At 34.3% G+C, this 21,111-nt stretch overlaps 1 protein-coding gene across 5 annotated transcripts in view; it reads right to left on the bottom strand.

The window, feature by feature from the left end:
• CARMIL1 (capping protein regulator and myosin 1 linker 1) overlaps positions 1-21,111 on the bottom strand; it is a 349,103-nt gene that overhangs the window by 136,709 nt on the left and 191,283 nt on the right. For all 5 annotated transcript variants that reach the window (XM_074273008.1, XM_074272988.1, XM_074272991.1 and 2 more), the window contains exon 9: positions 7,459-7,534. In XM_074273008.1, the coding sequence (XP_074129109.1) occupies positions 7,459-7,534 (76 nt within the window). The remainder of the gene's footprint in view (positions 1-7,458; positions 7,535-21,111) is intronic.

Here is a 21,111-nt window from a genome sequence, read left to right as displayed (position 1 = left end):
CTCATTAGTAAATTGAGTTGATTGTTCTATACAAAAAAGAGAAATGCAAATTAAGTTTCAAGATTCATGTCTAAATGACAAAAATGACAAATCAAAAAATGGTAAATGTTGGTGGAACTGTGAAAAAATACCCAAATAGTGAAGCTGTGAAATTGTCTGGAAAATTCTGAAAAAGTACTAGAAATATCATTGAATTGTATCTATCTTTTGGGTCAATGATATTACCACAATGCATATATCAAAAGGGGGCCAAAGAGTGAAATCTAATAGGTAATATGTATAGGATAGGTACAGGTACAAATATATTTAAAGCCAAGGTTATGCTTAATGTTTAATAACAGCTCTCTGGAAAGGGAAAGGGGGGAAGGAAATATGCATTTATATAACTTTTGCCAGGCTCTGTGCATCATTAATATTTTTCCCATCAGTGTCTTAAGTCTAGATAATCAACAAAGCAAACAAGTCCTGACTTGTAGCATTTGCTGATTTCAAAGGTATAAATTCTCACAAAGAAAGCTTGTAATCACAAGCAGGTTTGAGCTAAATATAGGGATAGGTATATGTATGTGCATATACATTAATGTATACATCTAGGTATATGTATGTGTTTATAAGCATATATGTATTTTTGTATGGTGTCCAAAAAGTCTTTAATAGCTTAAAAATTATACTAACTCTTCTCGAACACCTTATCACATTTGAATATATAAAGATAGTACTTCTTGTGGTAGCAAACAACTGAAAATAAAGTGGATCCTGATTAACTGAGAAACATCAAAACAAATTGTAATATAGTAAATGATTATTGCATTATAAAAAAATAAGAAATAATTTTGAAAAACTTGTATGAACTAATCTAAAGTGAAGTAAACAGAATCAGGAGAACAATTTACACATTGATTATAATCATGAAAAGAAAAACAACAATTGAACAGAATTCAAATGAAAGCTATCCCCAATCTTCATTTCATAAATCAAAAATAAGGGATACAATTCAAGAAGATGGGGAACAAAGAAGTAATAGTGTATCCATGCAGAGAGAGTCTGGAGAGTCCTTTTTTTAATCAGGAAGGACGATATATTTATTTGATTTGTTTAACACAGTTTCTTTCTCTGTCTGTCTCTGTATGTATGTGTGTATATGTGTATGTGTGTATGTATATTTTTTTTTCATGGGAGAGTCTCTTCTTGTTTAGAAGGAGTCACTTGAAGTAACAAATTAATGTTTTTAAAATTAAATAAAATATATATGTGTGTATTTATATATGTACAAAAACACATATATTTTAAGAAGTGAAATGTCCTTTCAGCATCCAGAGAACATGAATATTTTAAGTGACTTGATGTATGTATATGAGTTTAAGATATAGTCAGAGGGCAGCTAGATAATGCAGTGAATAGAGCATTAGCCCTGCACTCAGGAGGACTTAAATTCAAATTTGGCCTCCGATAACTGACGTTTACAGCTGTATGACTTTGACAAGTCACTTAGCCCTGATTCTCTCTCTCTCTCACACACACACACACAACACACACACACACACACACACACACTCACTCTCTCTCTCTCTCTCTCTCTCTCTCTCTCTCTCTCTCTCTCTCTCCATATATATATATATATATATATATATATATATATATATATATATTCAGGAAAGAAAGAAAATACAACCTTCTCTACAGCGGGAGAGGGGGAAAAGAAAATGAAAAGAAAAGAGAAATTTACACAATAATTTGTTGTATAATTGATTCCTTCTAATATCATAAGTAAAAAAAATCATTTAGAAAAAATCCCTTAGAAATATACATTCAATGGATGTCAGTTGGAGAATGGTTGGGTAAATTGTGGTATATGAAGGTTATGGAATATTATTGCTCGGTAAGAAATGACCAGCAGGAGGAATATAGAGAGGCCTGGAGAGACTTAAATCAACTGATGCTGAGTGAAATGAGCAGAACCAGAAGATCACTGTACATTCAACAACAATACTGTATGAGGATGTATTCTGATGGAAGTGGATATCTTCAACATAAAGAAGATCCAACTCACTTCCAGTTGATCAATGATGGACAGAGGTAGCTACACCCAGAGAAGAAACACTGGGAGGGGAATGTAAATTGTTAGCACTAATATCTGTCTTCCCAGGTTGCATGTACCTTCGGATTCTAATGTTTATTGTGCAACAAGAAAATGATATTCACACACATGTATTGTACCTAGACTATATTGTAACACATGTAAAATGTATGGGATTGCCTGTCGTCGGGGGGAGGGAATAGAGGGAGGGGGGGTAATTTGGAAAAATGAATACAAGGGATAATATTATAAAATATATATATATATATATATATATATATATATATAATAAAAAAAATATAGAAAAAAAAAAGAAATATACATTCAAGAAGAATAATATCTGAGCATTCCTATATGCTGTCTTATAGCAAAAAAAAAAAAAAATCATAATACTGCTCTATGGATTATACTGCAGTTCAAAGTTATCCAGTCACAATAGAGACAGATGATGTGATGGTGGAAATTTATTACATTTGGCCTTTTGCCTACAAATTACATTATGCTGATTATGTTAATTCTCAAAGTGTCATCTCCTCTCACAAAATGAGTCTTTGTCTTTATCATATATGTTGAAAGAAATTGTTCTGTATTGTCACAATAAAAGCTATTAATTCAGAATGAACTGATAGGAATTAGTCTATCTTTTTAAAAAAATCTAATTTCTAAAACCAAATATATGACTATATACTCTGCTGGGATACTATGACTTACCCTTAAGAAGTATCTGATACTTAAAAGAATTTTTTATTTCATTAACAAAACAAAACTCCAGGATACAAGGAATTTACGAATCTTTTGGACAAGTTGGTTCCACTTCTTTTAAAGACTTTAGTGTTTGAGCAACATAACATGGGAAATGATCACAGCCATATACTTATTCACCAAAAATTTACTAAAAGCTAACTATGATTATGTGTATACAGCACTGGGAGATGATTCAGATTTGATTTGTGCTTTGAAGGAACTCAGAGCTTCAAAAATGCATTGGGTACATACAGATATGACAATAATACAAGGTACAACATGGCAAGTACCTTATTATTTGCTAAATTCCAATTACTGTGCTTGGGGAAACAAAAGAAATAGACTGAATAGACCTGGAAAGGGAAGCCATTTTACATGAAGCTTTGGCTTAATTTGAATACATAATATAAGAAAGCACATATGTAAAACATTAAAAAGGTAAGTTGGAGACAGAATGGAAAGGCCCTTAAAAATAGTAAGCTAAGAAAACTGTATTTTATGTTACAAGCAATAGGGAATCATCAACTAATTTTTAAATGGGAGTAAAAGTCAAACCTACATATTAAGATTATTTTATCAATTTGATAAAAGATGGTTTGGAGAAGAAAAAGGAACTGGAGACTGACTGTTAGAAGGCTGATACAATAGATTAAAAAATAGAGGCTTGCATTAAGGTCAAGCACATTCATTTATGTATATGTATATGCAAGTAAAATTAGAAAATCATTAAAGATCTCACATAAACAGTTCTAAGAAAATACCATAAAATCATATGAAAGGAACTAGGATCACCATGGGGTGAGGATCATTTGAGGAAGACTTCTTGAATAAAGGTGAGTTTTGAATAATTTTTTTTTTAAATAGTTAATGTGGCCTGATACAATTGGGCATTGTGAGTGAACATGATAGAAATATAAAGATTCAAAAGCAATAATGAGCAATGCATGAGGGATAGTAAAAGTATATTAACTTGGGAAAGGGCAACAGTGAGAAAAAGCAAAAGACGAAACTGGTAAGGTAGTGAACATACTTAAGATGAGTCTGAAGAGTAATATAAGGAAGAACAAGGAGCCTGTACAGGTTTGAAGTACATATATGAGCCAATAATAAGTGTTTTGAAATATTTCTTTAATTAAACTGGGTTGGAGTAGACTATCCTAGCAGTTAGGTCTAGAAGAGACTAGAGCAAAAAAGATCAGTTAGGAATTTAAAAGAGGAAGACATGGGGAGACCAAAGTAGGAATCCACAAAACATGGAGGATGGAGAAATAGATGCTTTATGATCTGAATAAAAGCAGAGGTTGAAGGAAGACTGAAGTAAAATAGTAACTGGAAAGATGAGATTCTGCACATATTTGGTGATGCTGACAGCAACGATTTCACAGACCTTTAAACCTGTAAGGGACTTCAATGATCATTCTGGGAAAAAACTATTTTATATACGAGAAAATTTCAGTACAATTTCATTCCTATTTAAATAAAGCACTTTTTCCTCCTCATAACATTTTACATATGAAGAAAATAAAGCTCAGTTATGTGAAGTTATTGATTATGGGGATAAAAATAATAAGTTCTGGAGCCAAGAAATGAATTTAGTTCATCTGATTCCAAATTTAACATACATTAATTTAACAATTAATGAGAAACTCCTATCGTGGCTATATAGAGTTTCAAAATTATTATTATTGCTCAAAATATCTGAATATTTTGCTTTTTTTCCTTCTTGAATACATTGTTAGGATATATTAACAAAAACAGGATTAATGGTTCAAATAGATTTTATTCTTAAACCAGTGGCAGTGTACTAATAGATCGATTTCTAAAACAATCCTACCTCCCTGAAGTTTCTCTAATAATGTAAAAAGGTTTCTTCCTTTTTCTTTTTTTTGACAACCCTGCCAGCACTAAATTTTATCTTTTTTTTTTTTTTTTTTTTTTTTTTTTTTTAACGTGTGAATTGTAAAGCTAGTTTCCCTTCAAATTAGATGGTCTCTCCAGGATAATGCAATTTCTTTTAGACCAATAAAGATCCCTGTGCTAAGATTATCATGGGAACAGTATGATCTTGACTGCTTTATGCTGATCTTAAATCAATTTTTCCAACATTCATTCTGTTTAAGTTAATGGATATTAATAAAAACTATGGCTAACACATGAACATAAAATAAGTTTTTTTCCTCAACTTTACTGAAAAGGGGTTCTAAACTAGAAGCCAGACATGGAATATAGTTTGAGTCTTACTGTAACCTTCATTTTCTTGACTGACAAATTAAGGAGCTGGACAAAATGATCTTTATGGTTGCTTCAATCTGTAAATCCCATGAAACTATTTGTAATATTTTAAATCTCAAATACTGCTACACTAAACTAGTATTACTTGAATAATGAAGGCACATGATGATTCTTGTATTGCTGATACTAAAAATAATTATGTTTCCATATAAGCTATAACAGGAAACAGTGTATTACCATAGAAAGTCTCAGATTTTTCAAGTTAGAGGACCCAGTTTCAAATCCAAGATTCAAAACCTGGATAAAACTTAGGTAAGTCTCAACTCCTGGACCTCATTTTCCTTTTCTGTAAATTGAGGGAGTTGGATTAGCTGGCATCTAAGATCCTTTATGAACAATCACAATTATAAATACCTTCCCCTTATTTAGTAGTATTCTATTTTTTACCAAGCGCTTTTACATACATTAACTAGTTTTTATCTTCATAACAATTCTAAGAAAAACAAGAATAGGTATCACTTTAAAGATGAGAAATTAAGTGTACCTGACAAAGTCACATTGCTAGCAAGTGGTGAAGCCAGTTGAAAAATCAGGTTTTCTGATACCTAATTCAGAGCTTGGCACAGAGCTGGCTATAGAGAAGGCACTTAATAAATCTTTACTTACTGACTTTTGCCTCACTATTACCTAGGAACAGAGAGGCTGTTTCAGTGGAGATTCAGTTTAATGAAAAGGGAATAATATGCTAATGTTGGATATTTTGATATAATCACAGTTAGACCAAAGATCTGGGTGTACCTCCAAAGCTTGGAATTTAAATAGGTCTATCAGAAACCTTCTTGAAACACTGTAGGGGAAAAAAAACAAAATCAAAAAAACTTAGGTAACAGAAAGCAATATACCAAGGAGACACTAACCTTGGATTAGCATTGAAGGCATCCTTACTGCCAATCCCAATTTCCCATTCCAGACATCCCTAACAGGATGCATCTGTTGCCACCTGCAGGCTCCAGACTGTCCATATGTTAGGAAAAACCTCACTATGCCAAAACTATGCAAGATAATTTCTGTCTTAAGGTAAGAATATCCATAGTTTCAAAAAACTTTTTCTCCAGTGCATTTTTTATTGCCATATTAAGGATTTACCTATTACTTAATACACTGAATCACCTGATTCTGTTAAACGTGCTTTCCCTAGTTTTTCTAATATTTGCTCTTGCTATGTCCTAACTTTTCTTCCTAAGTACTCCATGTATTGAACATTCATTCCTGTTCCCATTTCTTGACTTTTCTTCCCAATCTAGGATTGGTTTTCCCAGTCATGACTTTCTACTCTATTCCTAAAAATCCATCACTGCCTTTAATCCTGACAAGTAATTTGCATTTCCACTTTTACTCAAGATTCAGGAATACTGATGAAACAGCAATGCTTGTGCCAGTCATACTGGTAGCAGGGGAATCAATTCATTAGAAACCAGAATGATACCCTATGCAGGTTTCTGGTAAAAGTCATAAAACTTGCTAGCAAATTCAACTCTTCATCACCACCAGTCCCCAGTGACAGCAATCTTATCATCAATTGCCAACTTTCAATTCACATCATATATTTTTTCCTGACTCCAAAGTTCCCCTATTTTACATAGTCTTGGAGCTAGAGATTCTCATGGGGGTCAAAAGGTTGCAAAGGTAAGAGGATAGCTGTTATAGTTTCTTATGCCAAAAAGATAAACATAAGGAAGATTCAGAATACTCATTTCATTTCCACGACTTAAAACAGTTCAAATATTTGGCACCCTTTTTCTCTGGGGGATATTAACTGTATATACACTGGTTATATATGATACTATGTGTTTATACACATGACCATACACAGACAAACACATATATACGAAATACAAGCTTCAGCTGAAAACCTAATGTTATTACTACTGGAGCATACCAACTTCATCAGTTAATATTTCCCTAACTCTAAGAAAAAGGACCTATTCAAAAAAGGAAGCCATGATAGGAATGTAAAATCTGCTTTTTTTTCTGTACCAGCTGCACAAACGTAACCCTCAATAGTTTTTGCCAACTGGATGTAGCTTCCTGTCTAATCTAAAATTGCCTGAAGCAGCTAAAAAACCTGAGCTAAAGCACTTTTCTGAAGCATCTCATATTACAGGCTTAGCAGACTGCTTGGCAAGTCATTTCTTGAAAGGGTAACAGATGCAAGTCTCTTTTACAGAGGGGCAAAGAAACTCCACCTTTTTTTTGTGTGTGTGACAATCTAAACACAGCAAAGCAAAACTGACATATATATATATATATATATATATATATATATATATATATATATATATATATATATATATATATATATATATATATGTTTGGGATTTTTCTTTGGAAGAAAAGTCACTTACCAATTTTAGATCCTTAGAAGACAGCTTTGTGAACCACTGATTGTACTCCAGAGCAGCAACAATAGGTATTAAGTCTCTAGAAGAAAACATATGCAGAAATTTCATGTATGAATTCATAATATAACCTTTCTACTATACAGGTAGCCACTATTTTCAGTTTGAGACATTTACATTTGCTTGATATTTGCAACTATTTACAATGGGACATCAAATCAGAATGCTTTTGGCAGCTAGAAAATTTAATTCAATTCTCTGACAGATGAATTCTGACATCTATTTGCATTTTGAATGCAGTACACAAGGGAATCCTCCATGGGCAGGCAGTTGAACCAGGTGATCTTTAAGGTCTCATTGCCTCCATAAGATAAAATTTAAGAAGCTAGAATCAAGTACCTTCTAGCCCTAGGGAACCTTTTATTTTTAATTCCATATTGACAAATCACTTCTATTTTTAGTGTCTTTATTTGAGATATTAATTTGAACTGTTTCCTCTCCAGAAACACTCTGAATGCTATAAAATAAGAACCTACCTACCTAGACAGTATTACTAAATATAAGCCAGGCCTCTGTCTAGCTTGATACTAGATGCTTGATGCTTATTTGTTAATAATAGTCATTATTTATAATCCAGCTGCTTCCTTACAATTACACATGAACCTGTCCTTCGTGGTCCTGTGTGCAAACCATAGGCATCTAAGAATTTCGTTTATGTTCATGTCTAATAAAGCATGATACAACCTGTGCCTTTTACTACAAAGGCAAACTTTCATGTCAATGAAAAAAAAAAAAAAAAAAAAAAAGAGTCAATCTGTATTTACTGAATGTTCAAGGATGTACATCATTGCACTAAGCACCATTATTCCCCTACCTGCTCCAGGAAAAACTCATCACTAAGAAACTCATCATCACACAAATTGCATTAGCTTTGGTACTCACACCTCATCAATACCTTCAGTAGCCTCAGTCCTTCTAATTGGAAGCAAAAGCAAAACAAAACAAAAGAAAAAAATCTCCTCCCAAAGGCCCTATTTAAAGAAGATTCAGAAGCACCGACAATTCTTTATTTCCTATCAGCTGCACTACTTGTATTTGATTCCACCATCATCATGTCCCCAGTGCAAGGTACCTTCCCTCCCCCATCATCTTTCTCTCTTCCTTGCCTTTCAGCTTGTGTTTCATCTAACCCCTTTGGATCATAAGCTGCTTCAGGCCAGTGACCATTTTTCTTTTTCTTACCTGTTTCCTCAGCACTTAGCCTGGCATATAGTAGGCACTTAATAAATAATTTGTATCATGTCATAATATATGTTTATTTTCAAAGTTCATTTATTTATCGACTTCTCATTTCACAATATATTTCTACTCCGTACTCTTATTGTCTAATACCAATTTCCTTTGCATATAAATAGAGACTCTGATAATAGCAACATCTTCCACATTTATTTGTGTACAAATCCTCTATATGACTACAGTGGTTCCTTTTCTATAGCCTTTTCTCAGAACTTCACCTTGAGAAAGTGCTCCAAAATGAGCTACTGCTGTCTGTCGACAGGTTCCAGCTGCTATCAGGGTCAATATTACCTTAAACAATTCCCAAAGGCTCTCTTCAAAGATTCAGGACTATTCTCCTACAGTTCACTATTCAGCCACACCTTTGGCAACCCGCCCTTATCTTGTCACATTTCACAACTACTTTAGCCTGGCAGCTTTTGAGCTTGGGCAGTGACAGTATTTCTGAGCATCATTAGGGGAGCCTCCAAAACATCCTCTCAGAAACTACATAAAATTTTGTTAATAAAATTAGCTTTTAATACAATTGATGCACTCCCTAGTTAGGAGAGAATCTTCTATATGAGTTTCATGCAAATAGTATTCTGAAAAACTAACTGTTCTCTCATGATGACAGATCAGGCTTTAAAAGTTGAAGTCAATAAAAATTTTCTTTATATGAAAACAGCAAAAATTTGGACTATTAAACTCATAATCTAAGGATGCATTTGTAACATGAGACATTGTGGTGTGAAAGAAATAGCAACGGATTTTGAGCCATAAGATATGGGTGCAAATAGGAACTCTGCTACTTTTGGCAAATCACTTTATTCTCAGGTCTCAAATGTTCTCATCTATAAAATGAGAAGGTCGGATTCAGTGATTTCTCTGAGGTAACAGACAGCTAGCTCTAACATTATATATCTGTGAAGACAGCTAAAATTACATCTTTTCAAATTACCTCCACTACATATTCAGTTTGAATCTCCTCCTGATCACTTGTCTAGAACTTCCAACTATGTTATCATAAGCACTTCAAATTAAACATGTACAGAACTAAATCCATCATTCTCTCCACCCAACAACTAGAACCTGCCCACAGCTTGCTTATGTCCTTTTGTGTAACAAAGTCCTTTAGGATTTTTATTATGTCAGCCACTTTTCTCTGGACACTAACCAAACTACCAACATTATTCCTAAACTGTAATGCCCAGAACTGAACAAGATAATCCAGATGAGTCACCCAAATGGATACTGACCCATTAACGACTATACTTTGTTCCAGTCATTCAACTAATTGTAAAACTATCTTTTTAGATGAGTTGTTTTCTAGCCCCACATGGTTTTTTTAAATAAAGCTTTTAATTTTCAAAGCATATCGATAGATAGTTTTCAACATTCACCTTGCAAAACTTCCCAAAATTTTTTTCCTCTCTCTTTTCCTAATCCCTGCCCCCAGATGGCAAGTAATCCAATATTTGTTAAGCACATGCAATCCTTCTATACCTATTTCCACAATTACCATACTGTACAAGAAAAATCAGATGAAAAAGGAAAAAACATGAGAAAGAAAATGCAAGCAAACAACAACAAAAAAAAGTGAAAATACTATATTGTGATCCGTACTCAGTAACCACAGTCCTTTCTCTGGATGCAGATGGCTCTATCATAAGACCACTGGAACTATCTAGCCAACATGTTATCTACCAGGATATTTTGAGAGATTTTGTGATATTCTTTAAGTCGAAATCAAGTATGTCTACTGAATTTCCTTTATTTACCAATCAAAGGAAAAATGTTGAATATGGAATGACCTGTTCTTAATGAATACATGGTTTTTCCATTTTATAATCCATGTTGTTGGGGGAAGAAAAGATCGTGACTTTTAGAGAGCTACCTGATAACACTAAAAGATTATGTGATTTGCCCAGTTACTTGAGTGACTTGGATAAGTCAGATTATAAATTATTCCTTTAATTCAAGAATTAGAGAATCAGAAATAGCAAGCTCATGAAGCACTTACCAAATTTGTTTCAAACATTTGTTTTATGAAATTTTGAAAACTATTTTCCCTATGTGCAATAATCTTAATTAAAAAGTGATAACTTAAATGTGCCTTGGCAAACACTGTATTATAGGAAAACCAAACTGATGGTAAAAAATGGATAATCTTTAGTTCCTTAAATAAATATCCAGCAGAGATTTAAAAATGGAACTACTATTCTGTTATAATACAAATACACAAATGAAAATTTAATAAAGATCTAGTTCATATAATAAAACAATCTTTGAACAAAAGATTAATAAGCATGTTTATGTTACAGATCATGCTACATAACTAGGCACTCATTCTACCTTGTTTCTTCTCTCTTTGTGCCTCTCTTACACACCTATATTCAGTTTGAGTTGTTTGGAATGAAAGCCTTAATTTATTATTCATGAAGACTTCACACTGACCTCCCATCAGAACCACAAACTAGAACAACAGAGTCAGCAGAAAAACAGATTTATGAGGCCACATAAACCAAAGCAAACCAAATCACAATTCTCCACTTCCCTCCCCAAGCAAAATCAAAACAAGAAATTCCCTTGGAACTCACAGATAATATCCATAGGTTGACTTTCTTTTTTGAGTAGAAGTATTAATATTATGCAGTTTAAAATGTAATTAAGGTAAATTTGAAAACTTCTGGCATGAGGCAACATGTATATCAAACTATTTTCTGTCTCATTTTTTATAAAGTAATATTTTATAATATATTTCAGTAATATTATATAACATCAAATAAAATAACATATAAAGTGTTTTATAAACCTTAAAATGCTATATAAATTTATATACTTTTTTTTCCTTTACTTATTAATCATCAGATAATTCTGATCTATCATGTCAAAAATCATAATACAGCTTGGCTCTTTACAACAATGAGGTGATTCAGGCCAGTTCTAATAGACATATGAGAGAGAGAGCCATCTGCATTCAGAGAAAGGTCCACAGGAACTAAATGTGAATCACAACACGGTTTTGCTTGTTTGTTGAAAATATTAGTATATTGGTATACTAACATTCTGTTGGTAAATCTATGAATTGGTCTAATCATGAAGGAAAGCAACGTGGATTTTTTTAAATAACTAAAATAGACACAATCCTTTAAATTGGAGAATTCACTGCTAGGTTAAAGGTCAATGACCAAAAAAAAAAAAAAATTTTTTTTTCACATACATAGCAAAATATCCCAAGCAGAATAGAAACAAAGAACTGGAAACATGGGAAATAACTAAAATACAAACAGAGGAAGAGGAATGTAATGGGATATTACTGAAGAGTAACAAACAAGTACAGAGCATTCAGAGACATGAGAATATTGATACAGAATGAAGCAAGCACAACTGGGGTGGAGTAGGGAAGAATGACCTTAAAATCTTTGTAATTAATGAATGAGCTTGTTCTCAAAGGAGAGATGAAAAGATGTGCTTCCTTCTCGGTTTCCCCAAGTGTGTTTGGGGGGTGGGACTAAGAGGGTTAAGGGGAAGAAGGGAACATAAGTTAGTAAATGTGGAACAGTACAAATAGAGAGACAAGATTAATGTTAGTTTTACAGAGAACAAACTTCCTGGTGGTCTGTCTTCCCACTCTTTTTTTAAACAAGAATTGGCTCAATGGAAAAGATGGGGAAGGGATATATTTGGAAATTATGGTGATACAAAAGAAAACATCGAAAAAAATATGTTGAATGTCTTTTGTTTTTAAGTTTAATTTTCAACTATATCTCCCCCTGAAGAAAAAAGAATTAGCATAACCAATAGATAAATCCCATTTCCCACCCCCTTGAAAAAAGGGAAAAAGGTATGTTTTTTGTTTTTTTTTTTTTCCCTTTGGAAACTAGCTTTGTAATTAAAACAGATTTCAGTGTTTTTTTTTTTTTTTTTTTGTGGATTTACAATGTTATAGTCATTCCCACCATGTAGTCAAATCTCACCATTGTCTCACCAACATTTTGCTATCTTTCAGGCTGCGACGTTTGGCTATAAATATTTAAAGTATTTTAAAATCTACAAGGCATAAGAACAAAGCACTGAAACAAACTCCATAAAAAATGATCAAAAGTACTTCTGTGGCTCTAGTATTATTAGTATTATAGGAGTAATACTGTATAAAAGTAGAGGTCTGAAGTAAAACGTGAAAGTTAGTCCTAGCTCTGCCATGCTATATTGGTTAAAAAAGGCATTTAACATCCCATCTACAAAATGGGAATAATGATTTGTTGTGAAGATAAAATGAAATTGTGTTCAAGAGCAACAATATGCAGGGGGGAATCGATTATTCTATCAGCAATTTATGTAACTTTTATTCTCCAACAACTCTCTTTAGTCTTTGTTCCCTTAGTTTGATACAAACTCATTCTTGTTAAAGGACCTTTGTAGGCTGATATGATACCATGTGAATTAAGTTTAACATAACCTCTGGCCCCTTAGGAACAAACAAATCTCAACCTTATATGGGTACCAAGGACATAAAGAGAGGAAGGCTATTAAGTACTTATCTACACATAACATGACCCTTATCTGGAATGGTAAATGTTTGCACAATCATTACCTGTCTGAGTTTGTGGCAAGAATTGAGGTCATAGGTAGCTGGATATATTTTACCTTTTCTTTAAGTAGAATTTTATTTTTATTGATTATTTTAAAAAGCTATTGTACGATCTTGTTATATTGTTAAAAGGAGTTCAATAACCCTGATTGCCCTGAATGTGATTACTTTGATTTACTATCATAGACTAGTCATAATAGAAAGACATGTAGTGTGGGGCTGTAGATAGGTAGATTTGTTCCCAGGCAACAAAGTTAGTCTGCTCTCCATTTTCTATCTGATTGGTTTTGACTAACTGAACATCATTGGCTCTGATTGGTTTTTAGTTCCCCCAGGAGAAGCTAATCACTTGAAATCTCATCACCAAAATTTTTTGATACTTAATGGCTTTTCAACTTCCTCAGTAGCCTCTCCCTACTGATTGGGGAGGCTAGAAAGTAAAGCAATAAACTCTCCCAAAGCTTTCCTTTATGGAGGACTCAGAACTTTCTAGGTAACTCCATTTTCCATTAGGGTTTCAATTTTCAACTTTGTAGAATATCATGTGAAATAGCCCCTCATTGTTCCTTTTACTTTTCTGCTTTCTTTTTTGAGCCATCTTTTTCCTTTAGATTGTAAGACCTTTAAAGGTAGGGACAGTCTTTTTCAAATTTCTATCTCCAGCATTTGGCAGTGTCTTCCATAAAGGATTGAACTGAATTGAAATAATCTAAAGGAGGAAATTTTTTTTTTCCCTTTCTACGGGACTTCAAGTGATATCCCTATGGCAACGTGTATGTGGATGTGTGGGTAGCCTTCTATTGAAGGCAATTGGCACAGTGAAAAGTGTATTGAAAGTACAATTTGAGGATACTGTGCTCTTTACTTACAGTCCAAATTTGGGTAGATGACTTCCTTCTGGCCCACAGTTTCTTTCTCTCTCAAATAAAAGAAGCAGGTGATGATGACAGCAAGCACTTACTTAGCACTTTAAGGTTTAAAAAGCTTTTAAAATATCTCATTTAATTTACAAAGCAACTGAGAGATGGAGGCCATGTTATTGCCATTATAGAGATGGGAAAACTGAGAAGTTAAGGGCTCTTTCCAAAAACACACACCTAATAGATCTCTGAGAAGAGATAGGAACTCTGGTCATCTGGTCCAGCACACTTAATGACTGTTGGCTAGTTAATAATAGTAGATAACCCTTTAAAATCTCTTCATCATGTTATGGAATATTATTGTTCTGTAAGAAATGACCAGCAGGATGATTTCAGAAAGTCCTGGAGAGACTCACGTGGTGCTAAATGAAATGAACAGAACCAAGAGATCATTATACACAGCAACAAGACTAAATGACGATCAATTCTGATGGACGTACTCAACAATGAGACAATTCAGCCCAGTTCCAATTACCTTGTGATGAAGAGAGCCATCTACACACAGAAAGAGCATGGTAGGAACTGAGTGTGGATCACAACATAACATTCGTACTCTTTTTGTTGTTGTTTGCTTGCATTGTATTTTCTTTCTCATATTTTTTTCCTTTTTGATTTGATTTTTCTTGTGCAGCAAGATAACTGTACAAATGCTATGCATATATTGGACTTAATATATATATATTTTACCATGTTTAACATATATTGGAATCCTTGCTCTCTAGGGGTAGAAGTGGCGAGAAAGGGCGGGGGGGAGATTGGAACATAGGGTTTTACCAGGGTTAATGTTGAAAAATATCCATGCATATCTTTTGAAAATTAAAAAGCTTTGTTAAAAATATAGTCTCTTCATTTCTAAATATATAATCCACTCATCACTTACATTTTTCACATATAAACTGGGACATTCCAACAAAGAATGAAGAAGATAATAACACCATAAGTTGGATCCCTCTGTCCAATATAGGATTAAACATCACTTTAGTCAATCATACAGGAATAAAAAATACATTTCAGTAAAATCCTTAGTATTACTCAATCATGCAGAGATCCCAGAATCAAATTATCTTAACTCATCTACCACTACCACTTCAAAATCCAACTAAATCTAGGGAACAGAAGCACACAGAAACTCAGATCATGGGTCAAGAGAGCGAAATGAAGCTCATTAAGTCAGAACTGTAGTCATGGCCTGTAGTTAAATATAAAATGAAAAATGCAGCACTTAGACCATTTGCTTCATCTTGGAAGCATAGGGCCAATTTCATACCTGAGTGGCTTTGGAGCACAATAACAACTTGGATATGTAAACATCTTTCTTGTAAAAGTACTCAGGCTGCACTGTCCATTGTGGATGCCTGTCGCAAAGCAAACAGCCTCTGCTATCATCCTTCCCCCTACTATCCACCTTTGAGATTTCCCATCATGGTGCAAAGGTTTCTATATATGTAGGGTGGTTGTCAGTTTGACTAATTTCCTCCATCTTCAGAAGTGGTAGCAGCTTTTCACCATCAGCCAACAGCATTTATTGAGCTCCGGCAGTGCTATGCTTCATGGCAGGCATTTAATTATGGTCTGACCTTTGATCCTAGATGGTAATCGTTGCTACTAGCAGTTATCAGCATTTTAGTGAACCCAGTCATCAATCTTTAGGAAAAAGAGCAGCACATTTCTTTCTTTTCGTGCTCCCAACAGGTCAACAAAAGACAGTACTATCAAAATGGTGTTACTATTGATTCTTTAAAATTAGTGTCTGAATGGCACACAATCCTGAGTAGGCCTGAGTAGCACACTCCAGTCATCGTGACTTATTTCCTTACTTCCTCAAAGCTTCTTCCTGTATAAAGATAGAGGAACTTAAAAGATTCTGTTCTCCAGAACCAAATATGAAAAGAATGTAGTGAGGTAGAACTTGCTTTGTTAACGAGGCACAAGAACAAAGTCAGTCACTGGCTAAGAATTCAGCACAAAACCAGAAAACAAACCATAACTACCCTGAGGATACCAAATGAACCAGACTTTCTTTATGAACCCTTTTTCTGACCTAAAGTTTAGAAAATTTTAAAACAGTGTGATTTATTCAGAAAAAAAAATAATGACTGGTTTAAAAATCACAGAGCTACTAAGTATCTAAGGAAGGACTGAAACTCAGGTTTTCCTGACTTCAGGTCCAGCCCTCTATCCACTCCAATTTGTCAAATTAAGAAAATGAATGCCCACTGATTTAGGAAAAAAAACAGTTCTTTTGGGAGAATAGCATGGCACTGCTAGACTTTTCTTTGGTCCATTCACTTAGATCACCATAAAGGAAATACAATCTTTTATCTTCATAGAAATGGATGACTACCAGTATTCCATCCCTATTTACAGAAAGAGTGAAGTGAAAAAAAATCTGATTTAAGATGGTTAAGAGTTTCTGATTTAAGATGAATAAAAAAATAACTTAATAGTACTGTTGCAGTGTTTTGAAACTGCTTCCCCATGTTTTGAAACTGCTTCCCCATTAATGACTATATTACTATTTTTTTTCCAAAAATTTAAAACAACCTGGCAAAAATTATAAAAAACCTAACAATAAAGGAACCCTTCTCTACTTTTATGTTCTCCATGATCTGATCTATTTGGGATTTTCTGTTATGGGCCAGAACTCTTGCATTTGAAACAAGGATTCTTACAAGGTGCTAATTCAGTGGAATTGATGAGACAATGGTTATCTAGTTTAGCATGGTGATTAATAGTTCTCTAAGTTCAGTATGACTGATTTAATCTTACAACAAATAATGGTTTCCTAGTGATATAATGATTGCTTTATACTCAAAATAGAGCATATAAAGCTGCAACAAACTCAGCCAGAGTCAGAGCCAGAAACAGACTCAGAAGGGCCAGACACAGACTTGGAAGGGAGTCAGAGCCAGATTCATTCACTCCATCTCACACCACCTTGGAGGCAGGCCTGTCCTACTTAGCTTTTCCACTGAAACCAAGACTCAGGAAGGCCTCCAAGAAAGCTAGTCTGGGCCCCGGGGCAAGAAAACTAGATTGTGAAGGAGAAAATAAAGACTTTGGACTTTTAACACCTGGCTATTCTTGTGATTATTACTCAACTGAAACCAAGACTGCTCAGAGACCTCCAAAAAACCAATAAGAACATTATAATTTTACACATACAGGTCACCTACTCACTCTCTCCTCTGTCATTCAGTTGAAAATGTGAAAACTAATAATGCTTTTATGCAAGAAGTAAAGGATCCTGGAGAATTCATTAGGAACAAAATTTTGTAATCCAAAATAAGCAATGGATCTTATGTTTTGTCAAAACAAAGAACCACATCAGTGTTTTACAGATTTTCATGTCCTTAATATTTACAATAAATTAGCTGGTGAAAATATCACTGAAAGACACATATCTAGCAAAATTTCTGTGAATAATTTGAATGCTTTTTCTCTTTATCATCAAGAATAGAAAGATAAAAGGGAACTTGTGGATACAGACTTATTCCTTCATTGTAATGAAAAGACAAGTGCTGCTGCCTTACCAGCAACCAAATCCAAACACTGAACAAATATCAACTCAGCACACACAGCACAATGTGAATGATGAGAATAATTTAATCATTTCAAGGAGGAAAATAATTCCCACAGATATTTAATGGCAGCACAGTGAACCAGAGACAACACTGGACTGGGAGTTTGGAGAGCTAGGTTTTGGCACTGACCATTACCTATTCTCTGAACCAGGGAAAATCACCTTTATTTCTCTAGAACATGATTTTTTTTTTCATCTTCAAAATAAAGGAGTTATGATGGATAATCTCTAATGTCATTTCCAACAATAATATTCTATGATTTTTCTTATAATTTAGTAGTCAAAAATGCTTTGGGATGAGAACAGCATCTAAGGCTTTTAACTTGTGATCCCACTGTCAAATACAGAAAAACTCACTGTTCCCCTGAGAAAAGTAATAAAAAGATGAAGTTTACATTGGGGAAAAAAGTACATCAATGTCCTTAGAACAACCTTGCTGAGTATAACCCAAACTCTGTCTGTGGATAGCATCAAAATCAAGAATGTCACCTTGATGGATAAGAAATATGATGATACATCAGTACCAGTCTGCAAAAAGCTGCTGGCAGGGCTCTTATGAGCCAAGTTTAAACCCAATGATGCATATCTGAGTCTTTGGAGGATTGATGAGACTAGCTGCTCTTAAAATCTAAGAACAAGAGAAATCGATGCATTAAAAGCTATATATTCTCCCTCATCACCCTACTGCCTCCCCCCATAATCCTCTGCCACTTCAAATTATAGTGTAATAACATTTTAAAATGACAACTCATAGTAATTTAGGATTTCCTGTGGGTAATTTATAGCAGAAGCTTTGCAAGGAATACCTCTTGGTGATCCATCAATACTTAAACTCAAACAACATGGAGGGACATACATTTTAAAATTGGGACATCACAGACAGGTAGGTTGTTAGTTTTCTAAATATTTCTTGCTTATCAGGGATAAGGGATACTTATCAGGGATGAAAGGATCTAACTATCTCACTATCATCCTCATATTAGGGTATCTTTCAACTACAAAAGAATCCAGTACAGAGGGAGGAACATGTAAAACAACATCATTATTTTCTTCCTTAGAAGCTAATTAAAATAATCTAAATCAAATTAAGACAACAAAACTAATGATCCAACTAAAATATAAAGGGCACACTAAAAGCAAACTCACAAACAACACACATACATGCACACATACTCCTGGAGGGAGATGTTGAGGCACTTAGGTCTGATCACAGAATAAATCGAAATCTTCTTATATAACTGGGGAAGACTTTTATTGATAGAGAACAGAATATGAACTCAGGAAACCTCAAGTTCAATTCTAGACTCTGACACTTATTGAGTAAATCGCTTAAACTCTCTCTGCCTCCATTTCCTTATTTATAAAAAAGGAATAATAAAAAACATCTACTTTACTTGCTAGTTGGTTCCTGCCTCACAGAGTTGTGGTGAGGAATAAATGAGTAAAACAAATCCGTAAATTGTTTGTAAACCTTAAAGTTGCTATCTAAATGCATACTATCATCAGCATCAGCATCCCAACTTTGATATTTACTACCCATCTGATCTTGAGTAAGCCATGTAATTTAATGTCCTGATCCTTGGTTTTCTAATCTGTAAAAAAAAAAAGGAGTTGCATTAAAAATACCCTTGAGTTCTCTTCTAGTTCAAAAGCTAAGATCTAATTACATGCAAAGCTTTCAGAAACCCCCCAGAATTAGTATATATAAAAGCTATATTGTACAGACAAAAAAAAAAAAAAGGAATATCTACAATGAGAATGAATCAGAATGGATTGTAGTATAAATGTATGTGTCTTATCTCCTTGACTTGCCTATACAATTCTTTAAGGGTTATTGTGATATCCAAATCTACATTTAATAAACATTTATTGAGACCTCACTATGTGCCAGGAAATTTGTAATATACTCTGTTAGGATTACTAGGTGAGAACTCAGGTTGTCTGGACAATTACAAAGTGAGAACTCAGGTTGACTTGACAGTTCTCTGGCTCAGACCTGTAAAGGGAATTTACACCTTAGGAATCCTAGAAGGAACAAGCTCATTGGTTGAAGTGGTTCTTCCCAGAAGCCCTTGCATTATCCCACGCCCATTCTCTGGGAGGATAAAAGAGGCAACATTGGGCCTGGACAAGCAGTTTGCCTGGGGAAGGACAAGAGCTGGAGGAGATTCAGAGCCAGGATTCAAGAAGAGGTCTCTGCATTACATCAGGCCTGACGGGGCTCTCTGCAGGAAGGGAAGTCACTTCTCTGGACAGGAGTTAACAGCAACTGCCTGGAGACAACAGTTCACTACAGGAAGAAGAATCTGTCTGAGAGATTTGAGTAGACACAGCAGATCTCTTCCCAGAGAGCGATCTGGCAGCTATACAAAGGCAAATTGAAGTGCATCCTGCTGTCAAGGGAGCTCAGAATCTACTAAAGAAAAAAAATTAAGTATATACAAAATAAATAGAATGCCTTGTAATAAAGCAGAAGACAGACAAAACATTTGGTGAATAAATGCTTTTAAAAAAACAAGAAAGGAAATATATGCAGGATAGGTCATTTATAAATATATAACCTAATATAGTATTTGTCTGTTTCAATCAATAAAGCTTTTTCTTCAATAAAATGTAAAGATTGATCTATATATCTGTATTGTGCTGTTGTCTCCAGAAGCTGCCGATCGCTCTCTGGGAGGAGATCTGCTGGGTCAACTCAAATCTCTTGGACAGATTCTTCATCCTGTAGAGAACCCTTGTCTCCAGATAGTTGCCGTTAACTCTAGTCCAGAGAAGTGATTTCCCTTCCTGCAGAGAGCCCGTCAAGTCTGGTCTAGAGCAGAGACTCACTTTTTTTCCAGAGCTGCCCTCTTTTATCCTCACAGAGAATGGGCGTGGGATAATGCAAGGGCTTCTGGGAAGAATTACGTCAACCAATGAACTTGCTCCTCCTAAGCATGCAAGCTCTTCTCCAGGAAAGGCCAGAACTAGAGAATTGTCAAGTGCCGACTTAGCACTTAGTAAGAACCTAATATTTCATTATCTCATTAGCACTTAGTAAGAACCTAACATATATCCTCTCATATATTTTACAAATCCTATAATATCCCCCCTTCTATCTCTCTCATATATATATATATATATATATATATGGGGGAGAGGGGCCCTCACATTTAGCATTTCCTTAAGAAATTAAACAAAATTGGTGAAACTCTCTATAACTAAGCACTTCTGCACAAATCTATAAGAAAATAATTTAAAATCTAAACATGGGTAGTGCTCAAATGGTTAAACAACTGGCTTTC

This window comes from Sminthopsis crassicaudata, chromosome 1, assembly GCF_048593235.1.
Source record: "Sminthopsis crassicaudata isolate SCR6 chromosome 1, ASM4859323v1, whole genome shotgun sequence".
In the NCBI taxonomy this organism is placed as follows: domain Eukaryota; kingdom Metazoa; phylum Chordata; class Mammalia; order Dasyuromorphia; family Dasyuridae; genus Sminthopsis; species Sminthopsis crassicaudata.
Note: the sequence above shows the minus strand (reverse complement) of the source record. Positions and strands in the feature narration are given on the sequence as shown.